The sequence below is a fragment of the Oculina patagonica genome, chromosome 7 (genome assembly GCF_052425735.1).
Source record: "Oculina patagonica isolate OP01 chromosome 7, crgOcupat, whole genome shotgun sequence".
Lineage (NCBI taxonomy): Eukaryota > Metazoa > Cnidaria > Anthozoa > Scleractinia > Oculinidae > Oculina > Oculina patagonica.
This window is the reverse complement of record NC_135764.1, coordinates 18,290,513-18,316,464: the sequence shown is the minus strand read 5'-3', so window position 1 is coordinate 18,316,464 and position 25,952 is coordinate 18,290,513. Positions and strand designations below refer to the sequence as shown.

General features: G+C 37.3%; 2 protein-coding genes across 2 annotated transcripts; one reads left to right on the top strand and one right to left on the bottom strand.

Annotated features, from left to right (window-relative positions):
* Positions 1-3,352: 3,352 nt before the first annotated feature.
* LOC144660833 (uncharacterized) lies at positions 3,353-11,185 on the bottom strand. Its single transcript, XM_078521560.1, has 2 exons — positions 10,789-11,185; positions 3,353-5,114 (listed from the first exon to the last, which is right to left on the bottom strand). The coding sequence occupies exons 1-2, from the start codon at positions 11,183-11,185 to the stop codon at positions 4,981-4,983; spliced, it is 531 nt and encodes a 176-aa protein (XP_078377686.1). The 3' UTR covers positions 3,353-4,980.
* A 105-nt stretch (positions 11,186-11,290) lies between these two features.
* LOC144660832 (putative acyl-CoA dehydrogenase 6) lies at positions 11,291-21,124 on the top strand. Its single transcript, XM_078521558.1, has 5 exons — positions 11,291-11,733; positions 14,879-15,088; positions 16,507-16,818; positions 19,301-19,462; positions 19,644-21,124. Exons 1-5 carry the CDS (start codon positions 11,376-11,378, stop codon positions 19,895-19,897), a joined length of 1,296 nt encoding a protein of 431 aa, XP_078377684.1. The 5' UTR covers positions 11,291-11,375; the 3' UTR covers positions 19,898-21,124.
* Positions 21,125-25,952: the final 4,828 nt, after the last annotated feature.

Here is a 25,952-nt window from a genome sequence, read left to right as displayed (position 1 = left end):
AAAATGAATAACGAAATATAAATATAAATGTGTAATCTTGAATAAGAAAGAATGGACTATGAAAATTAATTATGAATGTCTGTAAAAAGAATGTTTTATTGCCCAGGGAGTGGGCAGGAATTGTTGTCAGCATTTTGGAGTCACCACGGTATGCCATGATTCTAATGTTTTTCTTATTCGGAAACTGCCTTAGTTTGTCAATTAAGGAGGAGTTGTTAAAGTCAATAGAATGTTCATTTTAAGATTGTTCTTAAAATTAATTTTTTATTATGCTTAACCCTGGCTACGGTCCTTCAACACTTTGTTTTTGTTCTTTAGTTTGTATCTCCAAATTATCACTTTTTGCTTTTAAAAAGTAAGTCGTGCATTTCAAGAGATGAACTGTGATGGTTGCTAGTTAAAACATTTATGCAATTCACTTCTCAGCTTTCTTATCATTGCAACCTCAAAACTGGGTACCTCCTCACATTTTAGTGCAAATAAAGTGCTTCAAAAGGTTCACATGTTGCCTTGCTTTGTTTGTGGGGGAAATTGTACCACATGTGCCTGTACAACCAGGCGCGTAGCTGAGGTTTTTGGAAGGGTGTTCATATTGACAGGAATATTTATTAGGGGGTTATTAAATATGAGCACCTAAGGCGCAAGCCTCCCCAGGGGGGTACTCCGGCTTGTTAATGACGGGGATGATCAAAGGATTTTTTTGGGGTTGAAATTTTCGATTCCGGGATTTTTTTGGGTTGGAAAATTTGGAAAGTATTATTTTGGGTATCTTGATTTAGATAGGGGATTTTTTTGGGTATTAAAAACGAACTAATGTGCCTTGGCGCGGCCTTGGCGTATTTATGGTATGATGAATAAACAAAACGAGCGTTCTTTGTGTTATTTTATTGCACCTCCTGGCAATTTAGGGGTAATTTGACAAGGGAATTTTTTGGGGGGTTATTTTTGGTTCAGGGATTTTTTTGGGTAATGTTGGAAGACTTAGGAATTTTTTTGGGTCCTGAATTTTGCCTCCATTCGATCATCCCCATCATTTACAAGCCAGAGTACCCCCCCTGGGCAAGCCTCTAGGGGGGTCTGGGGGCATGTCCCCCAGAATATTTTGAAATCTAGAGGCCCAGAAATGCTATTTTCAGCATTGTGCAAGTCAATATTTCAAACTTGATGGAGTGTAAAATAACAGTATTTTTAGTCATAACAATATTTCCGGCATTTTGTCAAATTGATACATTTATACATACATACTGGCTTAGTACACTAACCGTTTTACAAAAGCTTGGCGTGTGCTGCAAAGGCATCTCAGGGTAAAAGCTTAAGCCCCCCACCCCCCGGCTCCACAGTCAATGTACTAAATGCAGCGTCAAAGCGTTCAATATGTACTAAATACACGTATCACCTGGGTCCCCAAAATTGTCAGGGGCACCCAACGGAATATTTCGTTAAAATATCTGTTCGGAAGACGGTTTGGGATCTAGAATTTTCGGAACGTTCATTGTAAATTTTTTTGCTTGCCTGCCTTTTCTAGGATTTTCGAATATCTAAAAAATGGTATAATTGTTCATTTTTAACGGATTTTAACTCTAAAAAGGTCACCTAGAATTTTCGGGGCCTTTCTCTGGCTGGAAGTTTTTCGAAAAGGTAAGTTTTGATCCCTATAACTTTTGGATCACTAGACTTTCAGCTAGGAAATCCGAACAGATAAAAAATTTTTAGGGGATAAAAATATGCTTATATCTACCGTTTAAATACTAAAATACGTTCCACGGTGCTATCTTTAAGTGGTTTTGAACTATATTCTCGATGGGTGCCCCTGAATTGTTTTCCCTGCCTTTCGTCTATTGATACTTCATTTATCAAATCCCGAATGCCTGTTAAGGAAATATTTTTTAACAATGGGATTATTTCGACTATATATAATACTAGGTCACTAGGATATATTGAGGCCACTTACTTACTAATTCACCACAGGACTATTCGTAAAGCAAACGTGACAATTGTATCCAGGGGCGGATCCAGGATTTTTCAAAGGGGGGTGGCTGTTTACCAATATTTTTGTTTACTATATTGTTTAAGCCCCAATTTGTTTATGAGGAAGGGGGTTTCAGGCTTTTAGGCAGTTTTTTGAAAATGGGAGCGCAAATTATTTTGGGTCTGGGACCATATTTCATGGAGCCATAGGCTCCATCCCCCTAGGGGGGTCTGGGGGCATGCCCCCCGCAGAAAATTTTGAAAAGTTGAAGCCTCTTAGACGTGATTTCCGCGATTTTGAGCAGCTTTATACAGCTGTCAATTAAGTTATTAAAACACTGTTTTTCCTTGATAATTTGGCAAAATATTCTTTCCTCAACTTACCTTGAGTTATATTTCGGAGAAAAAGTATAGTTTTCAGTTATGAAATGAACAGTGATTGAATTTGACAGGCCACGAACTTACAGGAAAGAACAGATATGCGTTGTTTTGCTCACCCACGTGCATAAATTTGCTCTTGGCAAAGTGGCCTTGGGACAACTTTGGCGACTTTGTTTCTTGTGAATCGCTTCGATGCGAAACGGTATAAAAACTCGCTGACGTATAAAGACGAAAATATCTAGCAAGGCTAAAACAATTCTTGAAAGCTAAAAGGAATCTATTTTTCAAAATTATACACAATGTTTTGTTACATTAAGCAGAAGTTTGAAAACCAGGCTGTCGAAAATCTCCTATTATAGAAAAATGGCCGTCCTTAACTTGAACGGCCGCCTGACTATGAGAGGTGGATGGACATTGTCCTTATTTTCTTATTCTTATTTTCTTATTTTCATTTTTCTGGTGGATCAAGGGGGGTGGCTAGCCACCCAATCCCCCCCCTGGATCCGCCCCTGGTATCATCCTCGGGTGGAGGCCTTGAAATAGATTGACAATTTCGTCCAGATCGACAGGCATATCATAATTGATATGCATGAGAGCCAGTGAGGAGAGCCTACTCTCCTAACAATATAATACTTTCCCGATACTTTTAGCGTTTTCATGCAGGGTAATTTAAAAGCTGCAACACTCAAAGTTTGTTTTCCATTCCCCCACTATTTGCTAAAAGCTGAAAATCAACAGTCTGTGTTTTCAGTCCTCCATTATTGGCCTCCAAAGGGGGTTCGTTTGAACCCCTCGAACCCCCCCCCCCCTACAGGCCTGGTACAAGTACCTTAGGACACATGGCTCTGCCTAGGCTGTTAACGTACAACAGTGATGAACACTCATCAGCTAAATGCATCAACATCATTTCCTTATGTTGCACATTTTTTGCAATTATTTTATTTCCCAAGACTGTTTCTTTTGTTGATACTTCTAATAAAAATAAAGAATTGTGAGAAAGAAATATAAATGAAATACTGATCAGTCATATTGATAAAAATCTCAGGTACATGTATTAGTAGTTATCATAGTATTGTGAAATCCAGGCATTGTAGGCCAATATGTCTGCTGATGAAAACATTATTACGCTCCTCCCCCAAACCTTTCCTTGAACAGTGATAAACTTTATAATCAGAGTAAGTTCTTAAAACCTTTTAGCAGATCTTCAATCTTCCAGTCTTCCAAAGAATGGACAACTCTATCCACCATATAACTATCGAGTGGAAACAGTTCAGGTTTGTTTTGTCAATATTTATCCACTGGATGGTGATTTTTCAGTGGATAACATTATCACCCTTAGAACAACGAGGCCCAGTTAAAACCTTTTGTTGTACAAGAGCATCACTGAGTGTACATATGTGCATGCATCATAATTAAGCAGCCAATGTTACTTAGAATGTTTGTTTTTTGCCTAAAATTATATTTCATTATTCATTAACACCACTGACACAGTCTATTTCAATTTCTGGACCATCCATAATCAACAGCCACTAAGATTAAGTTTCTTTGTATTGTTCCAAACTACAGTCAACTCTCTCTAAGACGGACACCTTCGGGACTGGCCGCAACTGTCCGTCTTAGAGAGGTGTCCCTCTTGTAGAGAGTCGAGGAAACATGACACCAGTAATTTTGAGATAAATAAAGCTAAACCTATGCACAATGAATACACGTCTGTTTTGAGTCTGTTTAAAGTCGCTTTCTTTAACAAAACCTACAAACTGGGACATCAATAATATCAGAAAATTGACTCGTTCACTGCTTCACTGCTTCACGTAAGCAGAGAAGCTTCATTGTGTTTGGTTAGTAAGCTTGGTATATGCGTATCCTTAGGGCACTGACTAATTTTGCTTTAGCGATACGAAGTTTGGAAGTATTTCACTAATAAAACATGATAAAAAACACTTCTTTTAAAAGTGTCCGTTGTGATTTCAAAGTGTCCATTGTCCGTCTTAGAGAGGTGTCTGTCTTATAGGGAGTTTGGTTACAGTAAAATGACTGAAAAACGGCAGGGACCATCACCAGGTGTCAGTCTTATGGAGGTGTCCGTTAAGAGAGAGTTGACTGTATTTAGGTTTGATCTTCAGACCTGTTTTACTTTTAACTGTATAATTATGTAACAGAACTATCTAAAATAATATAATATAAATATTTGAAATTCATTTTTTTTTACAAATATCGCAAACTTGATCCATTTTGATCCATTTAATATAAAATGAAAAAATGTGTTAAAAAACATTACCGGCAGGTATTGCTGCATGTACAGTTACAACATATTTTGGGTGGCACAAATGAATAAATTTATTTCATCAATGTTCACTTGCCTAAAAGAATAAAAAATACTGTTAAAAATTTGATAAAATGGCATAATTCTTAAGCATATTCATACATTGTATGTATAGTATCTTGTGGACCAATGATAAAATAATTTTACCCTATGATTTCATAATTTACCACATAGCCAATCTAATGACGTTTGCAGATTGGCTAAGATAACGTGGATAAATTCATATGACTTTTGTATACTACTTATCCCACAGCAATGAGTAGCCAAAGTTCCTAAAAGTAAGAAATCCATTTGCTGATAAATTCCAGTTACAACAAAGTGCATAATCTGCATTTAGGGTCATGCTGGGAGTCAGAGCTGTTATCATTATTTATACTCTTCTTGTCCAGGTGGCTTTTCTCACAGCTTGTGGACTGAGTCGCATTTGACGAGTCACCATATGCTGTCAAAAACAAAAAGAAAAGATCTAACATCATTATCAAGCTTTGCCTGATCTGATCAATAATTTATGGATTATGTAATCAGACAGGTTATATGAGCTGTTAACAAAATTAATCACCAGATTATTTTTTTATTTATACATGTAGTACTTTTCACTGTTGAACCGATAACCACTTTTTTATAACTTTAAATATTACAAAAAACAATTCCATATTATTGTGGTTTTCAGTGAAATGCGAACTCTGAAATTCAATCCTCAATCAACGGTTTACGCGTTTTGGTGCTGTCAGTCATCTTAGCAGACCTCTCGGGAAACAGGAGCTCACTTCAACCGGGTCAAAAGGTCACATCTGTCAGTTGTGATTGGTAGATTTTGATCCATTTTGTTTGTTTCTGTTTTTCATGGTTAGTTGGCTGTTGCCATAATTATGATTGATGGCAGCGAAAAACGCAATCGTTAGTTGGATTTTGAATATTAGAGTTCGCTAATATTCACTAGATTTCACTGAAAACTGTAATAATTTTGATAGTTGCAACCTAAAAGTAGCAATAAGCTTCAGAAGTTTCTGCATAATAAGTTGTATCTACACAACTTTGCAATGTTCTGGCACACAATTACGTTTCAATATACTGATTGGCCGTTTTCTTCACAACTTGCAAAGTCATTTCAAATCTGTTTGAGTTTCTACAAGTTTCGGTTTCATTTCATTTTTTATGCATAATTTCATTTTCAATGATTTTATTTTTTGTGTTAAAGTATTTTTGCTGAAATAACAGTCACTTCTGTGTCAAAGGTCAAAGATTACAGTGGAAAACCACTTTATAGACATGCATGTTTACAAACAGTTCTGGTCATACATTTTCTCTTAACCCCCTTAATACAGACAACAGACACTTTGTAAATAAAACTGCTGGAGAGATCTGTAGTCGTAGCTTACAATATAAAAATGTTCAAAACAGACCTAAAAATATAAAACAATACTCTAAATTTTTGATCGCCTTCTGTGGTCTTCTTCAGAGAATGATGGATTTTTTTGCAGGGTTCGCAGAATTCTAATAAGCTACATCGACGTTATTGTTCGTTGTCCCCCTGGGGAACAACTAGCGCTGCGTAAACCCTTGGGAAGGGTGCTGTTTCGTTTATAGTGTTTTTGTCGAGGAAGGAATGCAAGGATTCCAGCAACAGTCTTTTGTTCTTGCTGCTTACACCTGTTTCAAGAATTTCGGCGTAACTTGGATGTATGTCGTGGCCGATTTCTGCATGATGTTTAATCGCGGAGCTGATATTTCCGTTTGTTTCGGGCTTGTGTTTGGCTCCCCGTGATTTCCAGTTTCTTTTGCTTTCCCCAACGTATGCAAATGGACATGTCCTGCAAGTCACTTTGTATACGATTCCTTTCAATTGATCTTTATTCGGTCGGTCCTTGGGCTTTTTGAAGATAATTTCCTAACGTTCATACTGGTTTAAAGGCTGTCTTGATGTTTTCGCGGCTCAAAATCCGTCGAACGCGTTCTGACACTCCTTTCACATATGGAATGGACGTGTATGCCTTCGGATTCTCCTGGGTTCTTGGTTGCGTGTTTGTTTTGTTTGATTCGCCAGCTGACTTGATGAAGCTCTTGGGATAACCGTTAGCTTTTAAGTCATTAATAACGCGTTGTTCCTCGTTTTGTCTTTGCGCAGTTGTTGATGGAATGCACTTAGCTTGGTCCATTAAAGTCTTAACGACGGCTCTCTTGCTTTGTGCTGGGCTGTGTGAATGGAAGTCTAAATACTTGCTCGTATGTGTGGTCTTGCGGTATACACCCACCTTGATCTTACCATCCTCATAAACGGAGTTGTTGGTGTCCAGGAAGGCTATGCTGTTCTTGCCCATAGTTGTTGTAGGCATCTCCACTGTAAACTGAATGTTGGCATTTATCGAGTTTAAGTGGCTGTGAAAAGCTTCAACATCGTCCCTCTTAATGCACGCATTCGAATCATCGACATAGCGGCGCCACCACTTTGGTTTAACGGGCGAAGTTTCTAACGCTTTCTCTTCAACTTCTTGCATTACAAGCTCTGCGATCACCGCACTGACTGGAGATCCCATGGCACATCCCGATACCTAGTGGTATTGGGTTCCTTCGAATACAAAATAGCTGTTCAGTTGTGCAGCAAAAAGGGAAGAGTAGATCCAGGATCTGCCCTTTAGTCAGCTGTGTATGACTTTTCCAATCGTCAGATCCCTCAAGTTTTCGCTGAACGATATCTATAGCCATGTCGATTGGTATGGAGGTGAATAGTAAAACCACGTCAAACGACACAACCAGCTCCTCATCAGCCACTTCCTGGTCACTTACAAACTCTGCAAACTGTTTTGCGTTCTTGACAAAATATTCGGTTTTATTCACAAGGTGCTTCAGAAGGGAGGCCAGATACTTTGATAGTTTGTAGGTCGGCATTCCAATACAGCTGTTAATGGCCCTAATGGTATTCGCGTTTCTGTGTTTTCCGGGAGAGTAAAATGATCGCTTTACTGTGACCCCATAGTTAACACACACTCACAAAGTTGTCTTTTTGGTACTTGGGTGTCTCAAAACCTGACCTAAGATCAAGAACGAAGCCCTCCCCCCCCCCTCCAAATCTGTAAAACTAAGACTTCTGACCCTCTTCAGTGATGCCAATATTGCTGTGTAGCGGCTCATTTTTAGTACCTTTGATATGCGAATTCATACAACAGGGTTTGTACTCTTCTTAGATTTTGATTTTCCATGACTTTCCATGACCTAAACTTGACCATTTTTCTTGGAAATTTTCAAAAATTATCTTGATTTTGGGTACGTTTTCACTCTTTCCTTCACAAAAATTAACCTGCCTAATTAACAATTGGTTCATGCATTAGCCTGCTCCATCGAGTTATGGAGCATGCGGGAAGTTTGGAGAGCACGAAAGAAGCGTAAGAGTTGCCCGAGGCGATAGCCGAGGGCTCTGCTCTTGGTGCTCTCCACCCCAATGCTCCATACTCGATGGAGCCAGCTAAAAGCATGAACCAATGTTTTATAACATTGCCGGTGGAATTGTGCATCAAACCCGGCCGCGGGAAAAAACTGTGTTTATTAATGTGTGCAGTGTTTACTCCCGAGTGGAAGAAAATTAAAACAAAACAACCTCGAACAGCCGAACAGATTCCAAGGGTTAAAAGAGTCAAAGAATTCGATTCCATGCTTAGTTTTAAGTATTTTTGTGGACCGATTTTATTTGTAATTGATGTAAATAAACATTTATTTTTGAAAACGGTAGTTGGAATGAAGCGCCCGATGAAGTAAATTTTTCCCGGGCGGCAAAATCACAACAGAGCCGTAGACGCTTTGGTGTAATGCTTAAAATGCGAAAACTTTCGTCAAGCAGCTAGTTTTTAGTGCCATCGAGCTGTTGTCATTCATGGTTGGCCCAGTCTTCCACGTTAGGGCCGTAAAAAACGTTTTCGTCCTTCGAGACTCGCTCGTTAGTTGTTGTTGTTGAATGAAGAAAAGCACACAAACAACTTTCATGAGGACATCGCAACGATGAAAATGTGTAATTCAGCCGACCCGAGTCAGGTCAGGTATTTAATATTCATGAGCCCCCACGTCCAATCACGAGTCGTCTTGGGAGTCTCAAATCGGGCTGTGAAAATGCGGTTCGAGTCCAAGTTTCTATTGATGTTAAAACCGGTTTTGAAAGCAAAACATATTATTCCGATAGTAAAATGTTTATCGGTTCATGTTCAAAGCGAGTGCTCGCTTATTTAAGGAAAACTGATCGAATTCTAGTGTTCAAAGCGTGTGTGGTACGTTCGCTTGTTTTAGGGAAACTTGCTGAAGTTCGAAGCGTGTTCTCGCCTGTCTGAATAAAACTTGGAGCGTGTGTTACTGTTTACTTAGCTAAGTTTTCATGTTCAAAGCGTCTGTTCACGTATCTGAATAAAACTTACGGTGGTTCTCATATTTAAAGTGTGTGTTCATTTGTGTGAATACTACAAAGAGTTTGGTCTCACTTTTAATACGTGAATATTCCCTACGCGCCGACAGATATATTTTTTCTTTTGGAGCGTACGCGTCCCACAAGAATTAAATCGCTTCTTCAACAGGCTTGCGAAGGTATTTATAACAGCAAAGAACACTACAGTAAAAGAAACCATTCCTGATTTAGATTAAATTGTTGCGCTAAATGTGCTGGAGATATTTCTGCGAGCGAAAGTTTTTTTTTTGAATTGTTGAATAAACACGTGCGACAAGTCAATTGTTGCGAGAAGTTCTCATCGGCGCGAGTTGATTGAAATACTGAAACTTTTATCTTTTGATAAATGTTCACGGCGTATAATATAAACTTTTATAGAACATCAGTTTTACTCATTGATATCCTTTCACCGTTTAAATAAACGACTTATGCCAAATAGAACAAAGAGAAATCATTCTTTCTGCTACTTGCCGTGACGCTTCAACAGACAATGAGTCGGCAATTATTCATTCCACAAACAAGTCTCGCCGGCGTGTGCCGAATGACAGAAAATTTATCTCGCAAAAAAGTTAATATATTTTCACGACGCATCATAAAAACTTTCGTAGAGCAATGTTTCTTTTTATTAAGATCATTTCACCATTTAAATCACTGATTTACGCCAAATAGAACCAGAGATATCATTTTTTTCTACTTGCCTTTACGCTACAATAGACAATCAATTAGTCTCGTTGGCGCGTACGCGTGTTCAAAACTTTCTTGAAAAAAAAAATAATGTTTACGGCGCATCATTTCAAAAAAAGAGGTCACATATTTCAAGCGAGTGTTTGCTTGTCTGAACTGAATTTATCGAAGTTTTCATGTTCAAAGCGTTTCACTTTGTTCACTAGTTCGTTTACTTGTTTGATCTTCGCGTAGTCACAAACCGTTTTTTTGTGAACGAAAAAACTGCATTCGGTTGTTAAGTCACTTAATCCCCCGTGGGACATCTACCGCTTCGTTGGGCATGCGTGAATTAATAACTGAATACGTAATGAATTACACATTCTGATCGCCGCGATGTCCTAATGTTGACGGCAAAATCGAATTTATTTTCTCTTTCGCTCTCCGTCTCGTAATAAGAAACAGCTTACCTTGTAGCTCGTATCCTTGGAAAAATAGTGAAAGGATTCACTTTTCATATTCCGAAGATAATATGTCGTCGCTTTCGCAAAACACAGCGTATGAGCTTTACTCAGTGAGATTTTTACTCGTCGATTACGTCATCAGCGTGCTCCATCGGGATTTTGAGCACGCTTACTTATACTGAATTTGATTGCGCGGCTCTGCTAGCTATGTTATAATTTATTTTGTACAATCAATACCATTTTCCATGACTTTCCATGGCCCACACTTAAATTCCATGACTTTCCAGACCTGGAAAATGAAATTCTAAAATTCCATGACTTTCCAGGTTTTCCATAACCTGTACGAACCCGGTACAAAGGTCGACACATAATTGAACTTCTTGTACAGCTTGAGCTACCTGTGATCTTAGGTCTCAGTCTTATAGACTGGTGGACTAAGGTAGGTATTTTAAGATTTTATACATTTGGGGGTGGGGGTGGTCGGTCCTTAGGCCTTACATCTTAAGTAGATCTTGTTGGTATTGATTATTGAAACACCCAGAACGTATGCTATAATTAACACTTACATCGTTTTAATTTTTTCTTCTTGTTAGCCACAGCTTGCTGATCTGTATTTGCGTACGTCATAAGTTCGATGTAATTCACTGCACGGCCATTACCCAGAAAAGTTCGTTCGTAAAAATCAGAAATCTTCAACTCTTTTTCTTCACCATTGTCCACGCGAAATACGAATTGATAAACTCCTGGTTCAAGAGATGGACAAACGCAAAAGCTCCCTCCGTCTGAATTCCACTGCTCTAGGTTGTAAGTAGAGTATTTCACGCTATGAACAAGAACATCGTTGCTATCAAAATGGTCCTGATAAATATCCTCCGCCTTGCTTATAAGAAGTTCTACGTGTTTTGTGTTCATATCAGCTTCTGGTTTCCAAGCAAATCCAGCTGTTACGTGTATAGTTTCCATCGTTATCAGTAAAATATATCATATACAATAATATTTATACCCTGCCAAAGGTTTAGCTTTTGAGGAATTTCTTCCTCCAAGTGTTATTACGTTACCATTATTGTGAAAGACTGCTTCTTGTGACTCGACTGCGTTCCAACCTCGTTTCCACGTTAAAGGGTCATCAAAGCGAGGCTACCTAATAAACAAGATGGCCGGAGCTTTGCGAGTACTGTTTTCAAAGGGTACAAATTTTCGTCCGCTTACAAGATTGTTTTCAACGGGATCATACTCTAAAACAACGTCAAATTTACGCTTGGAACCTTATGAATTCAGTCATGAGTCTATATTTACGGAGGAACATGCAGAGCTTCGAACATCTCTTAACAAGTTAATCGAGAAAGAAATCAACCCTTTTGTTGACGAATGGGAAAATGCAAAGAGCTTTCCCGCTCATGAAGTGTTCAAAAAGCTCGGATCTGCAGGATTCTTTGGAGTCAACAAACCCACTAAGTATGGTGGATTGGGATTGGACTATTCCTTCAGTGTTGCTATGGCGGAAGAGTTGGGTCAGAAAAATCTTATTATTTACTATAGCTTACAATTTAGCTCATAATTTTCACGTTTATTCTTGGCCGTCAGATATTGGCCTAATTATTACACGGTTTTCTTTTATGAAAATCGTATGCATGTAGGTAACGTTATTTTGATTTTTGTTCAAAGGAACAAAGATAAAATGTGGGTTGTAAAATTGCTACCTTTGCTATATTTTTTAACTTTTTTATCATGCTGGCAAAACTACAGAATACAGGGCCACTTATTTGCATGTCATTGAATAAGAATAGCATCTATTGTGTTATGCCTCGTTCTATAAAGAGTGCCGACACGGTGGACCGAAGTGGCCCTGCATTCTGTAGTTGCTCCTTTTTCTATTTAAAACTAAAACAAAAGGGAATGCGTGATGAGTGATTTCAGGGAAAATTAGCGTGTGGCACGTCAAACCAGCACAAATCTGGCTGTGATCTGTGGACCCGGGGGGGGGGGGGGGGGTTACTCCCATATGTGGCCTATATTATAGGTATGTGCCGCCCGATAGGGTATGGTTTTTGAGGATCTGTCCTTAAATAGGGTATCATTTTTGCTCCTTTTGGCAATGTGTTCCCGGTGTGATCCTCAGATAGGGTACCTAAATTCTATTAGCTAAAAAAAACGCCCAGCTAAACGAAAAAAAAGATATCTTAAAACTGAATTTTCTGTTCAGGTATTAGAAAAGCGAATTTATAAAGATTTGTGTCTTGCCGTGCGCGGTTAGCCGTTATTTGGGTCGTCACAGAACGCTTCTCTTCCCCTTGAATAGGGTGTCATTTTTCGGTTTTGGGCCTTAAAAAGGGTATCAATTTTCGCTTTCTTTATCCTTAAATAGGGTCAGGGTTTAAGAACCTTGACGGCACACCCCTATCCGAAATTATGGGAGTACCCCCCCCCCCCGGGTCTATATCAAAAGAAGCCTATGTCAAACAGGATGTTCTTTTGATGGGAACTTTGCAATGTTGCAGCGCAATGTTCCAATATTGATTGACAGTTTGCTCCTCGCAACTTGCAACTTTCAATTCAAATTTGTCTGAGCAAGTTGCCAAGTTCCAGTTTTCATTTTTCCCGTATGAAACATAATAATTCCACCTCTGTCTCAAAGAAGGATGAAATAATTATTGTCCTATGGCAGGGCATAAAATTACCTTTTTTCCAGTAGCCACTTGGCTCCTACATATACCAAAATGGTAGCCAATTCCAAAAATTTGGTTGCCATTTTTTTTTTTAAAAAAGAAATAAAACACTTCTCATTCTGTCATTTTACTAGATAGACCCTTTAAAATAGATTATTTTCATCACATTTGCATTTATTTCAATCTTAAATGGCTTTTTGTGCACAAGACCTGGGAAGACTTTTGGTGACATTACATGAGGTACCAGAGGAAACTGTTGACCGTATCAAAATAGGCACACATGCTACGTACGCATCAAACACTGCACAATGTTTGACAGTTGATTGGCGATGTTTTTGACTTCATTTATGGATTTATACATTTTGAGTTGAGCCATTTTGCTCTGTAAGCATCAGTAAAATACAAAGCGCAAAGATAGAAAGCAAATTTATTGTGTGGCTGTTTTGTGTGGCTGAGTTGAAACTGAAAAAGGAATTTGCCTGCCCAAAGTAACAACGCTCGATTGCAAACCATATCAGAGGTTTTCTTACAGTTTTGGACAGGTAAATAACCTTCAAAACTAATATATTTAGCTGAAATGTAAGATCTTTAGATAAAGCAAGAAGTTATTGTGTACTTTGCTCACCCTGTGCGACTTTTTTTTACGAATTATGCAGTTTTTGATGAATTAAGCAATCCGATGTGCTTTCTGCGATTATGCGAATTCTGGTCGCCAATTTGGCAACCAACTTTCAGGATTTGTTCGCCAAAGTGAAAAAATTAGTCGCATCGGCGCCTGTATTAGGCGCAATTTGACGCCCTCTATGGTCGACTGCTTATCAACAGACTGCGATAAATTTAAGCTACAGGCTTAGTTGAAATCACCAAACTTGGAATTGCGCTTAAAAATTCAAATTTGCTCCGCAAGTTTTGGCTTACGTTATTTGTAATTTTGATACTAATTCCTAACTTACCAATGTAAACTAAGCCTGTCGCTTATTTCTCGCATTCTGTTGAGGAACAGTCAAATAAGGGGCAAAGACTGATTTTGTGTGGAGGACAAGTACTTTTGGCTCAATTTGTGCATTGTAGGGCTATTCTCACACTGTGTGGACTCGCCTGAGAGATCAAGTCTTGCTACTTCGCTATTGAAAGGGAAATGTCATGCAAATTAACTAATCAGCTGAACATCATTTTCAATAATGTATACTTTTAAGTATACATTATGTGATTAGTGAAATGGTCTAAAAAATACACAGCCAAACCTCTCCTTCCAGACACCTCGATAATAATTTTAAGAAAGGACACATTCTTGGGACATCTCTGATCTAAAATCGACATGTACTGAGCATTTTAATTATTGCAACGCCAGAATATATATATATAACAATAAATGTTCCCTCATATAAGTAATGGTAATTGGACTGAGTAGAGTATAATTCAGGGAGTAATTCAGCAAGAAATTTCAAAATCTGCCGAGTGCGCAGTGCGAGCCAGACTTACTATTTAATCGTATATATAACAAATTTTGAGGTTGGTAAGTATTCAGGAGCTTTTTTGTATGAAAGTCAAAGGTATATTAGATCAGTTTTACAAACAGTAGGAAAACAGCAAGAAAGAACCCATCTAATTGCATATCTAATTGACAGCAAATGGCGTAGGTGTCTAATTACAGGTATCCAATATGAAGTTGTTTAAATTGGATACCTGTAATTGGACACCCACGTGATCGCGCGCCAATTATGCAACAAATAGGCGCGCTTAGAACCAATCAAAATCGAGAATTTTATTATAGATACGATTACAATAAAAATTTCTGAGATCCAAATATTGTGACTTACCAGTATTTCTGATATCCAGTGCTTGCTATATAAACAAGTCACTGTTGGTTTAGCACGACACTGGGCAATTTTAATGTAGACCACAACAGTGGGAAATCTCCCCTTTAGTGACCATTTTAGGTGATTGTGAGGAGGTTCAACTGAATTAAATTTGATGATTTTGTCATTAGGAAGCATCAAATGTGGTGCTATTCCCATGGCAGTAGGAGTTCAAGCAGACATGGCAACCCCTGCTCTGATTAGATTTGGCAGTGAAGAACTTAAGCAACAGTTCCTAGTTCCAACCATTGCTGGTGATTTTGTGGCTTGCCTTGGAGTAAGTGAACCAGGTGCAGGATCAGATGTTGCAAGTATAAAAACCACAGCTGTCAAGAAAGGAGGTACATCTATATGATTAGAGAACATTAGAAAAACTCTTTCAATTGATAGCTGCACAATGTTTAATGGTCTGGTCAACCTACTGCCCACAGTACCTATTAATTTTTATAGCCATTTTTGAGTGAGCTTATTAATTTCTTTTTTTTTTTTTTTTTTTTTTTTTTTTTTTTTTATTTGCAGAAACTCACGTTACAAACAGTAAAAGAAAAAAAAAACAAACAAACAAACAAATAACACTAACAATACCCACACTACATACAAAATCTATACTGTGTGTATATATATAAAAAAAAAAAAACTTAACAATACTACTAGTCCTATCATATTGAGTCCATGAGGATTATATTGGCTATATGAATTCGTTTACGTTCGTTTACTAACAGTCCTTACTAATAGACCTAAAGGTGTTGTCGAATTGCGCCATAGATTTATAAAGTCTATTATACGTATATATATATATATATAAAAAAAAAAAAAAAAAAACATTCATTGAATTCATTCATTGGATTCGTTTACTAACAGACTTTGCTAACAGACTTTACTGACAGACCTAAAGGAGCATAAAACTGCAATGCGATATAGGACAATTTTATAAAGCCGTATTATACATGAAAACTTATAATACACTACAGATAAACTACAGCACAGTTAAATAAATTAAGGATTGACATTAACAAGAAATAAAAAATGTAAAGTAAAACAGAAGAAGGGAGAAAAAAAAAACAACCTACAGTATAGGTGCCCAAGTAGCATTGTATTTATGAAGCGTTTTGTTTGCTTTGGCTACTTTACGTAAAACTTCTAATTTCGATTTCAGTCTTAAAAGAAAGCGATCAAAGCTCAGCCTGTCCTCGCAGATACAAGTTGCAAAAATATGGTATTTTGCAATATCTTTTTGGTCCCTTAAATGACAAGTGTTTATTATGATGATGTTGGTGATGATGATAATAATCATAAGCATTTAACATTAGCATTATTATCACTATTATTATTATTATTATTATTATTATTATTATTATTCCTTGATTGTAACAATGTTTTCAGATATTGAAAATGTCTTTTCAGGCAAGCACTAAAATCTTTTTACTGTTTATAAAATTCAATTGTTCAGTTACCATACTATTGTTAGCAAGAAGTTAATTGAATTTTAAATAAACATTGCCCTTGTATAAATGCTGCACTCAAATGACGAAAAATTTAATAAACACCACGGTGTTTAATCGAAGAAATATAATGGTATTTTAACAACTGCATTGTGTTGAATAGAAGATGGGTGTCTAGGATATCCAGGGGCTTCCACTGTGACCAGCCATTTCCAAAAAATGGTTTCTGCATAAGAAACTTGATATTCTAGGGTATACCAAATGTAAGACCACTTTAATTTATTATAGTCTTCTCAGTCACACAATTTTTTTAACAGATGACTATGTTATAAATGGCAGCAAGTTATGGATTACAAATGGCCTACAGGCAGATTGGATATGCCTTTTAGCAAATACCAGTGAAGGTCTTCCACATCAAAACAAGTCTTTGATCTGTGTTCCACTTGATGCTCCTGGTGTCCAGAAGGCGAGGAATATCAGCAAGCTTGGTATGCACTCATCAGACACTGCAGAACTGTTTTTTGAGGATGTGAAAGTACCACAGTCATACAGGATTGGCCAGGAAGGGATGGGTTTTACCTATCAGATGTTACAGTTTGTTGAAGAAAGAGTTTTTGCTGGGGCATCAGGTATTCTATGCACTTGCATCAGTAGAATACTACCTTATTATAGGAAATTTACGATGCATGTTATTAACGCGAAATTCAAAAATTTGCATTAATTTTATGTATGTTAACTTTTTTACTAGAAGCATTTGACCAGAACTTTTCCTAAATTCGTGTTAATTTTATTACGCGTAAATTTTGTTTGCGTTGTTAAAATGCCTCGTTATATTCCTATAAAGAGTAGGGCAAAAGAGTAGGGCACGAAGCTCCCGGTGTTGTGGTCTGGTGTACAGCGCATTTGAACATATACAAATGAAAAATGCGCTATATAAATTCATTATCATTATCATTATAATAAGGTAATTATTATTACATAATTATTTGGTAGTTTGACCTTTCAAGTCCAAGGTAGACATTAAAATTCTTTGTAATTTATCTCGGGAGAATTTTGTGTAAAACAAAAATATATCATTTGAAGAAAATGTTTGAAAATACATCTTAATGATGTTTTGATAACCTGAATTTCATCAAACCATGATAGGCAATTTGTATCAGAAATATGCCTATTTTAAGGTGGCCCGCAGGTATTTATGAGGCTGACAGTTCCCTTTTTTAAGCGCGTTTTAAAACGGGAAAACGTGAAGCGATTGCTTAGATTTTTGAGAATCTGAAAAAATAATGCTTAAATTATATAAAATGATAAATTTTATGGCAATCAAACGCGATTTGTTAAAGTTATGAGCGATTTTTGGAAGCCTTCGTTTTTAAAACAAAAAAATAAAATGCGATAATTTATTTTGAAAATGCCACGGTGAATTTTTCTGTAATTACCCCAAAACGCTGCCAAACAGTTGAAGTTTACTCACAACAACTTACAGGAAAATCCACTCCGTAGATTTCCTGAACGAGCGACATCTTTATTTTGCCTTTAAAAACTGTTGTGTTATGCGTCTGACTTGACCATCGCATAAATTTGATACTTATACTAACCCAGTACCAGCCAGTTTTGAGTCTGATGTCACCTTAATCTTGTGTGTTAAAGTTAAAAAGATCGTGTATATACATCAAATGTTAGCAGTCAATAAAGATGGATGGTTTTCAGTCGAATTTTTGAAAATATCAAACAAATGACGTTATTTAGAATTGCGGAAAATTTGTTGATTTGTTTTTCAATTTTTTAAAGCTGCAGCTAGAACAAGATATTGCAAAGATTTGTAACGAGTTTCAGCGTGTTCCTATCATACGGTTTGAAGAATTTCGGTCGCAAAGTTGGGTACATTTGCTTTCCAAGTTCTAATCGCTTTGTAAACCTCGCATTTCGAATGAAATTATTCTGTTGTTGTTTGAAGAGAGGTGTTACCGGTACTTCCAAATTCCGCACGATCTTCTACCGTCAGGAAATACATGTGCAGGAACGGTATTTGTCATTTTAGTAGAACTATTTCAGGCTGTGTTATTTCCAAGTGGCAGAAGATCGTGCGGAATTTAAAAGCAACGCCTCTCTTCGAAAACAACAGTATAATTTCATTCGAAATGCGGGGTTTACAAAGCGATCAAATCTTGGAAAGTAAATGTACCTGACTTTCCGACCAAAATTCTTCAAACCGTATGATAGGAACACGCTGAAACTCGGCACAAATCTTTGCAATATCCTGTTCTAGCCGCAGCTTTAAAAAAATGAAAAACAAATCGACAAATTTTCCGCAATTCTAAATAACGTCATTTGTTTAATATTTTCAAAAATTCGACTGAAAACCATCCATCTTTATTGACTGCTAACATTTGATGTATATACACAATCTTTTTAACTTTTACACACAAGATTAAGGTGACATCCGACTTAAAACTGGCTGGAACTGGGTTAGTATAAGTATCAAGTTTATGCGACGGTCAAGTCAGACGCATAACACAACAGTTTTTAAAGGCAAAATAAAGATGTCGCTCGTTCAGGAAATCTATGGAGTGGATTTTCCTGTAAGTTGTTGTGAGTAAACTTCAACTGTTTGGCAGCATTTTGGGGTAATTACAGAAAAATTCACCGTGGCATTTTCAAAATAATCGCATTTTATAAAAAACAAAGGCTTCCAAAAATCGCTCATAACTTTAACAAATCGCGTTTGATCGCCATAAAATTTATCATTTTATATAATTTAAGCATTACTTTTTCAGATTCTCAAAAATCTAAGCAATCGCTTCACGTTTTCCCGTTTTAAAACACGCTTAAAAAAGGGAACTGTCAGCCTCATAAATACCCGGGGGCCACCTTAAACCATTTACATCCCTTTTATTGGCAAACGACATAAGCAGTTGGAGTTTTAGAACTTTTCTGTTCTTGTCACTTGACTTACCAAAAATAGTTGTGATTCAAAAAAGTTACAGACCTTCAGTGGAGCAGATATGACAATTGTTTATCTGTAAAAGTCAGAGAGCACAAGAAATGATATTTACAAATCATCCATTAGATATCAGATGTAATAATAATTTGTTGTGTATTTCCTTGTTTCAGTTCTGCTGTCCATGGAGAGACTAATAAATGACACTGCCACATACTGTAGAGAAAGGAAGGCATTTGGCAAGTCCATCTTAGACAATCAGTATGTCCACTTCCGCCTGGCTGAACTTCAGACTGAAGTTGAACTGCTCAGGTCACTTGTATACAGAATAACAGGTGGGCTCCCTGTGGCTTTATACTGATAGATAGAGGTGGAAGCCAACAGCTTCATTGCTAATGTCAATAATTTGTGGAAAGAGTCACTTGTGATAGTTAAATGGGAAAAATGTTTAATGTATGGGACACCGCATCACACCACTGTTAGTAACCAGCTTAATGTTGTTGTTTTTTTTTTCAGACTTGTACTTAAAAGGAAAAGATGTCAACAAACTTGCGTCAATGCTAAAACTTAAAGCTGGCCGGTTGGCACGTGAGGTACCTGACTCTTGTCTGCAGTTCTGGGGAGGAATGGGTTTTACTTCAGAGGTGGAAGTTAGTCGTGCCTTCAGAGACAATCGTCTTCTCTCTATTGGAGGAGGAGCAGATGAAGTCATGTTGTCAATCATCTGCAAGTACATGGGAACATTTCCCAAAGGCGAAAAGTTATTTTAAAGCAAGTTTGTAGTACTTTACAAGTCTGCTGTGAAGTACAAAGTTATAGCTGTATATAAATTAAATTATACTAGTGGTAACCACAGGTTAGAAAGTGCGGGCTTTGATGCAGTTAAGAGAAGGTACTGGGAGGGAAGTGTTTTTGTTAGTTTGGAAAATTACCGGTACTTCAAGTCGAACAGTGTTGATAAATCACTGGACAAAAAAAAAATTATTCCGATTAAGGGCGAGTAACGCGTCACGCTTGAGTCACGAATGTTTTTTATCGTTTCCTATTGCCGCGAACCAATCAGAGTTGTTTTTTTGATTGACAGTTTTGCGAAGTGTAGTCGAGCACGCGGTGTGAATTGAGATGTGATTTTCCTCCGTCGGCAAACTCGCTTTGTTGTCAGTGTTATAAGGAATTTCTCGAGAATAACCGTTGTTGGAATCATTCGCTTTGCCGTAGTTTATCTGTGATACAATCATAGCAGATCTTCTCAAAAGCAACACCTATAAAACAACGTCTGCAAAACGTAATGTCTGCAATCTTCTGACTGAAGCCTCAATCTAATGTGAGAAACTGTTGATTTTTCGCATTCTTATCGCTCTTGGAGACAAGATTTTTCTCTTCCAGTGTTACGACAAACTGTTGTGATTGACACATTTTTTGCATTCCGATCGTTCTTAGTGGAAGAACAAAATTTTCAACTTCCGGTTTGCAGATAGCCTTTATAAACGTGGCGCGCACGCGTAATACGCAATCCGCTGGTCACTGTCAAGATTAGGGTTGCGGGCCTCTCTTGGGCCCGCAAAAAGAAAGGACAAGGACAGCTATTTATTTGATGAAAGCTGTTCAACTGAGAGCTGAATATTGTTGAACCACAGTAGAGGATTGCTTTCACTGCTTAAAAATTAAGATTATGTTCAGTTTCTTGATGATATGTGGCAAGAGATACTGCGGTATACATATACTGGGTAATAGCATGTTGGGGTCTGGATCATGGCTGGGGTCAATGTGTCATGTTCTTTGGTAAGACACTTTACTCATGGTGAGATGCATGCTGAGATGTTGGGGGGATCTTGCATACCATCTGCTTGTAGGCAACTTGGCTTGTGGCCATGGAGCAAAGAACATTCTCAGCTATAAGTTGACTGGCTAATGAAACATGTTCATGTATCAGGCTAAGAATGTCTAGAACTTAGTAGAACAGCCTGTGTTGCAGGCCTTTGTGGTGGTCAAGCACTTGATTTGATAAATGCAAGTTAAAAAAAAAGGGCAGGAATGGGAACATATGTCTTGGATTGAATGCAAGTATTGTATGAAAAGTACTTCATGTTTGACTGAGTTAGTTAACATTAAATATTTTTTCATATTACTTCATAATAATTGACAGACTTATTGGTGTTTTCTCATATCAAAAAGTGTGTGCATCTCATTAGCATTCAGTCCTGTGCATATCTGACTTGTCCACTCTCCCCAACCCTCAAAACACTTAATGGAAGTATTCAGCACTCACTCGTCCAAAATACACCTGCACTGTGGGCTATAATTAAAGTATTTTTCATTTGCTTTAAAGTACGTACCAGGCCTTGTAGCTTTTGATTCAGACTAAAAGTACTTATTGATGTTTATCCCTGAAATCAAAGTAGAAAAGCTCGAACATCCAAGCTGCAAGAGTGAACAAATTATTTTGTATTTTATTTTTCACATGCGTAATTGGCCTAAACATGTGACATGACTTAGCCAAAACTGGGCAATCAGTGGATAATAAAAACAACAACTTCCACTTTGCTTCAAAAATACATATGCACTGATATTTGTCCTTGGAAATTATCCGTTTCTCATAGGTGACAGTTTTCCTTGAGCTTTACTCTCAGAAAATTGTTTGCTTCTCGGAACAGATAATGTCCCAGGACAATTATCAGGGCATATTTTCACACCAAATAGACCTTATTGCTTTTATAACATAACATAACATAACATAACACAATGATGTACTTTATTCAGAATGCAAGTGTTAAATGTCACGAATATTTATACTTATTAAAAACTAGTAATGGTACATTGTAATTCCTGAGTTTTGATTGGATAACAGGCAATGGTATATGAGCTCATATACCATTGACCACAAATATATTAGCCGATAGGCGTCAATGAAAGCAGCTGGGGAGCTCAAATATTGTTATTCTTTGGGCGTTTTTAATAAAACAATTATTCCACTCGCGCTTGTTGGATATGAGATTGTTATAGCCAACTCAGTCATATCCAATTTGCGCTCGTGGAATAATTGTTAAATACACGGTATATACGTTTAAATGAAACATAAGATTAAAAAAGGCATCTTGAAAAGAAATTTGAGAAGTTAACCATATGTAAGCTTTTTAAATCTTTGATCCAAAGATTTCAATAAAATGTGAACATGTCATGACAGTTGTAATTATTCAGACTCCTGGTGACAGTTCAGAAAACACAAATGATGGATTCAATGATTGTAACTGAAGACAGTAGTCTTCCTACGAGGGTAGCAAAGGGTTTATGCATGACGTGTGAAAAGGGCACAAATTAGATCGTGACACTTGAAAATATGGCAAAAATTAGACCGTGAGGCGTGAAAATGGTTAGAAAAGACGCGATTTGTTAATTCTGCTGTTTTAAGCTTATGTAACAGGAGAATTTGGTTAAAATTTGTGCATGAAACGGGCTGACAACAACCCCTTTGACAGGAGAACTGAGACTGTTAGCCGTTTTCTATTCTCATGTTTATGTAAATATTATATATATATAATGGGATTTGTTTTCTTAAAATTTCTGAATGCATTGAAAGTTTGGCTTTTATTTTTAACCAGGCCAGCACAATAGTCACCAACAAATTAATGAGTGAATTCTCTTTCTTTTCCTCTCAGTGTTATCTAAAATAAAAAGTACCTTTTTTCCCACACACTTGCCTCTCATGCCGTTGTGAGGGATAATTGGCCTGTTTTTGACCTGGGAAATGGGATTTAAGTCACTGGGACTGGGACAAAAATGTCAAAAATGGGAATGGGATAAATATTTTGTAACCATGACCAGTCAAGACATCACTTATTTCCTGGGTTTGGCCATCCCCTTTTTTTTTCGTTTATCGTCGTATGTGTTTTCTGATTTTGGGTCGGTCGGTCGGAATTAAAAAAAAAAAATTTAAAAAAAAAGTGGATTTAAGGAGTCTGGAACTAGGAGGCCCGGTACCTCAGCATAATGTCCGTGGAGCCTGGAAACAAGAAGACATGGTTACAAAGTCAACATGGCGGCAATGGAGGAAGGAAAAATCGACATCGTGGTTAAACTCAAACAAGAACAGCGTAAAAAGGATGAAACATTATTTAAAATAATGTGTCATTGCCTTCTATAACTTCTGTATAAATTTTTTTTTTTTTGAAAACGCGAAAATCTGGGTCGGTCGGACGACGCTAAACAGAGAAAAAAAAAGGGAATGGCCTTTGAGACGGCAAAAAACTGTTCAAGCACCTCGTTTGTGTCAATTTCTAGCATGTTTAGCCATCACGTTTTTCCCCGTAATGATCTCGATTGGTGGTCAACGATATTTGTGTAAAGCGGTGCGTGTAAAGCCAAAAGTCTCCAGAAAGTCTTCTGTAGAAAGAATTCCAAGCGAAAGTGATAAGGCCTGTCCCAATTGTGCTCGGTAACTTTTGAGTATCTTTTTGCGCATCTAGCAACCTCGACCAATTTTGGCCTTTCGGAGCATTTCTTAAGCAAAAAAAGGTTTAGAGCACATATCAAGTACGAAAAAGTCAACGATGTCATAAAAAAACTTCAATTTATGCGATTGTCTTGAATTTTTATCAACCTTTTGAAAGCTAAGTTTCAGGCAACGTTTTAGCAATTATTGTGCAGAACGAAAAATAAAGCTTCTAATTAACGTTAATATAAAAATATCAAGAAATTTAGGTAGCACTTTTTGGATTTTTGAGAATTTTTTAGCAACTTTTTGGCATTCCAGTGAGCCACTTTCCAGCATTTTACGAGCACAGTCGGGACAGGCCTAAAAGTGATGAGCCGCGTAATTCAAATGAGGATGTCAGCTTACCACTAAAATCTCCAAATAACGAACAGGTAGACAGCTTAATGGTGGATTTCCACTGACGCGTAATTTTTTACGTGCGTAAAAAAATTAGAAACAATGTATGAACGGCTTGCGTGCACGTTTACGCAGGCCGTTCATACATTGTCTCTAATTTTTTTCACGCACGTAAAAATTTACGCGTCAGTGGAAATCCACCATTAGTGTGACAGTGACAGCGACTCCGAAGAAAAGGTAGACAGCGCTCTTGAAACAACACTTATCATGATCCTTCCGACCAGGCTTACTTACAAGTACGATGACAGACTTCCTGCATGCAGGAATGTGAAGTGGCAGGAACTTGTAACTTAAATAATCACTATAACTTCCCTACTTGCATGTTTTACCCGTCAGTCAGAACATCTTCGCAAATTCTCGTGAATTTTTGGGCCTTTGTTGGGTCCTTATAAGCAAGGGTTTTGATATACATGATAGGCAAGTAAAAATAAACGATAATAACGAACGACTACTGATTAGTAGTATTTCATGCACTAAACAATCAACACGAATAAGTTTGATTGTTTTTTTTTTAATAGTGCATGAAATGCTACTAATCAGAGAATTGTCACCATCTCTAAATGTCCAATCAGACTCAATCCGAGCCAAACTATTGGCGTGACATTGTATATTTTATTATGTTAATCTTAAGCGAACTTTTTCTGACAGTTTATTTTTTTCATTTGTTGTTAACTTGATAATATTAATGGAGTCGTGACGACTCCGAAACGTCGTTCGTTATTATCGTTTATTTTTACTTGCCTTTGTTGGGTCGTATTTTATAGAAGCCGTAATTTTTGCGGATGCTATAAAGAGAAAAGAGCTGGTATGTATAACACTGGGATTGTTTCTGAATTCTGCTTGTGGGAATGGGATTTGAACACTGGGAAGTGAGATTTGGAGAAAATGGGCTGGGAAATGGGATTGGTACACCCCCCCCCCCCCCACCCCCTTCAGGACCCTCCGTTGTCATTCAGCCAAACTTTCATTTGTGGTTTTTCAGGAGCCAATTACCCGGCTGTAAACACGAAAAATTTCTATTCCTTGAAAGCAAGCCAAAAGACCATGTTTTTCAGTCGACTTTGAAACCAGCAAGTCTTCTTATTGCAGTTAGGTTTTCTCTTTCTTGCATTCTCTTACAGATGCATCACTTTTTAATTTCAGACCAAATTTAATAACCTGAAACAGAAGTGAATAAAAAAAGAGAAAAAACAGATAAGACAATTAAAATGATAATTTAGTGATTTAGGTATCTTAGAGGGGAATTCTCTTTATTTTTGGTGTTTTGAACTGATTCTAGTAAGATCGCTGCAGGTCATTTTCAGGTTGTTGAAACGAAATTAGAAGTTATTTCCGGGATGTGGGGTAGGCATAAATAGATTGTGCTCGGCAACTTTTGAGCAACTTTTTGTAGTACCAGCAACCTAGGGCAACTTTTGCCTTCCTTGGCAACTTCTGAGCAACAAATTGATATAAAACCGATTCAAACCATAAACGGTCGTTTCATTTCGAAGGATTTTTATCATTTTTTATCTTTTATTTTATATATTTTTTTATTTTTCATTTTTTATCTATTATTGAAGTTTAAAGAGTATATTGATAACAACAAAATATTTATATTTCTCATATAACAATGGCTTTTTGGCCTCTTTTAATGATTGTAAGAATATATAATGAAAATGTTTAAATGGCAACAAACAAACAAACACGTTTTGAGTATTTATCTAAAACAAAACGACTCTAGAGCAAGCAACTTTTCTAAATTTTGGTAGCAACTTTTGGATATTTGAGCAACCTTAGAGCAACTTTTGGGTATATTGTGAAGCAACTTTTCCTGAATTTACTAGCACAATCTATTCATGCCTAATGATGTGGGGGCGGGTAGGGGGTTGGTAGGGGGCGGGATCGGCGTGATCACGTGTTAGGAGAGCGGAGTCTGGAGCCCAGATTAAAAGTGG

Bases quoted from the DNA above. Each gene is read 5' to 3' on its own strand.
- LOC144660833 (XM_078521560.1), bottom strand. From the start codon at position 11,185: ATGGAAACTATACACGTAACAGCTGGATTTGCTTGGAAACCAGAAGCT. The intron at 5,115-10,788 runs GTAAGTGTTAAT...TGTTTTTGACAG, and splicing joins GAAGAAAAAATTAAAACGAT to CATATGGTGACTCGTCAAAT.
- LOC144660832 (XM_078521558.1), top strand. From the start codon at position 11,376: ATGGCCGGAGCTTTGCGAGTACTGTTTTCAAAGGGTACAAATTTTCGT. The intron at 15,089-16,506 runs GTACATCTATAT...TTTTTTTAACAG, and splicing joins CACAGCTGTCAAGAAAGGAG to ATGACTATGTTATAAATGGC. The intron at 19,463-19,643 runs GTGGGCTCCCTG...TTTTTTTTTCAG, and splicing joins ACTTGTATACAGAATAACAG to ACTTGTACTTAAAAGGAAAA.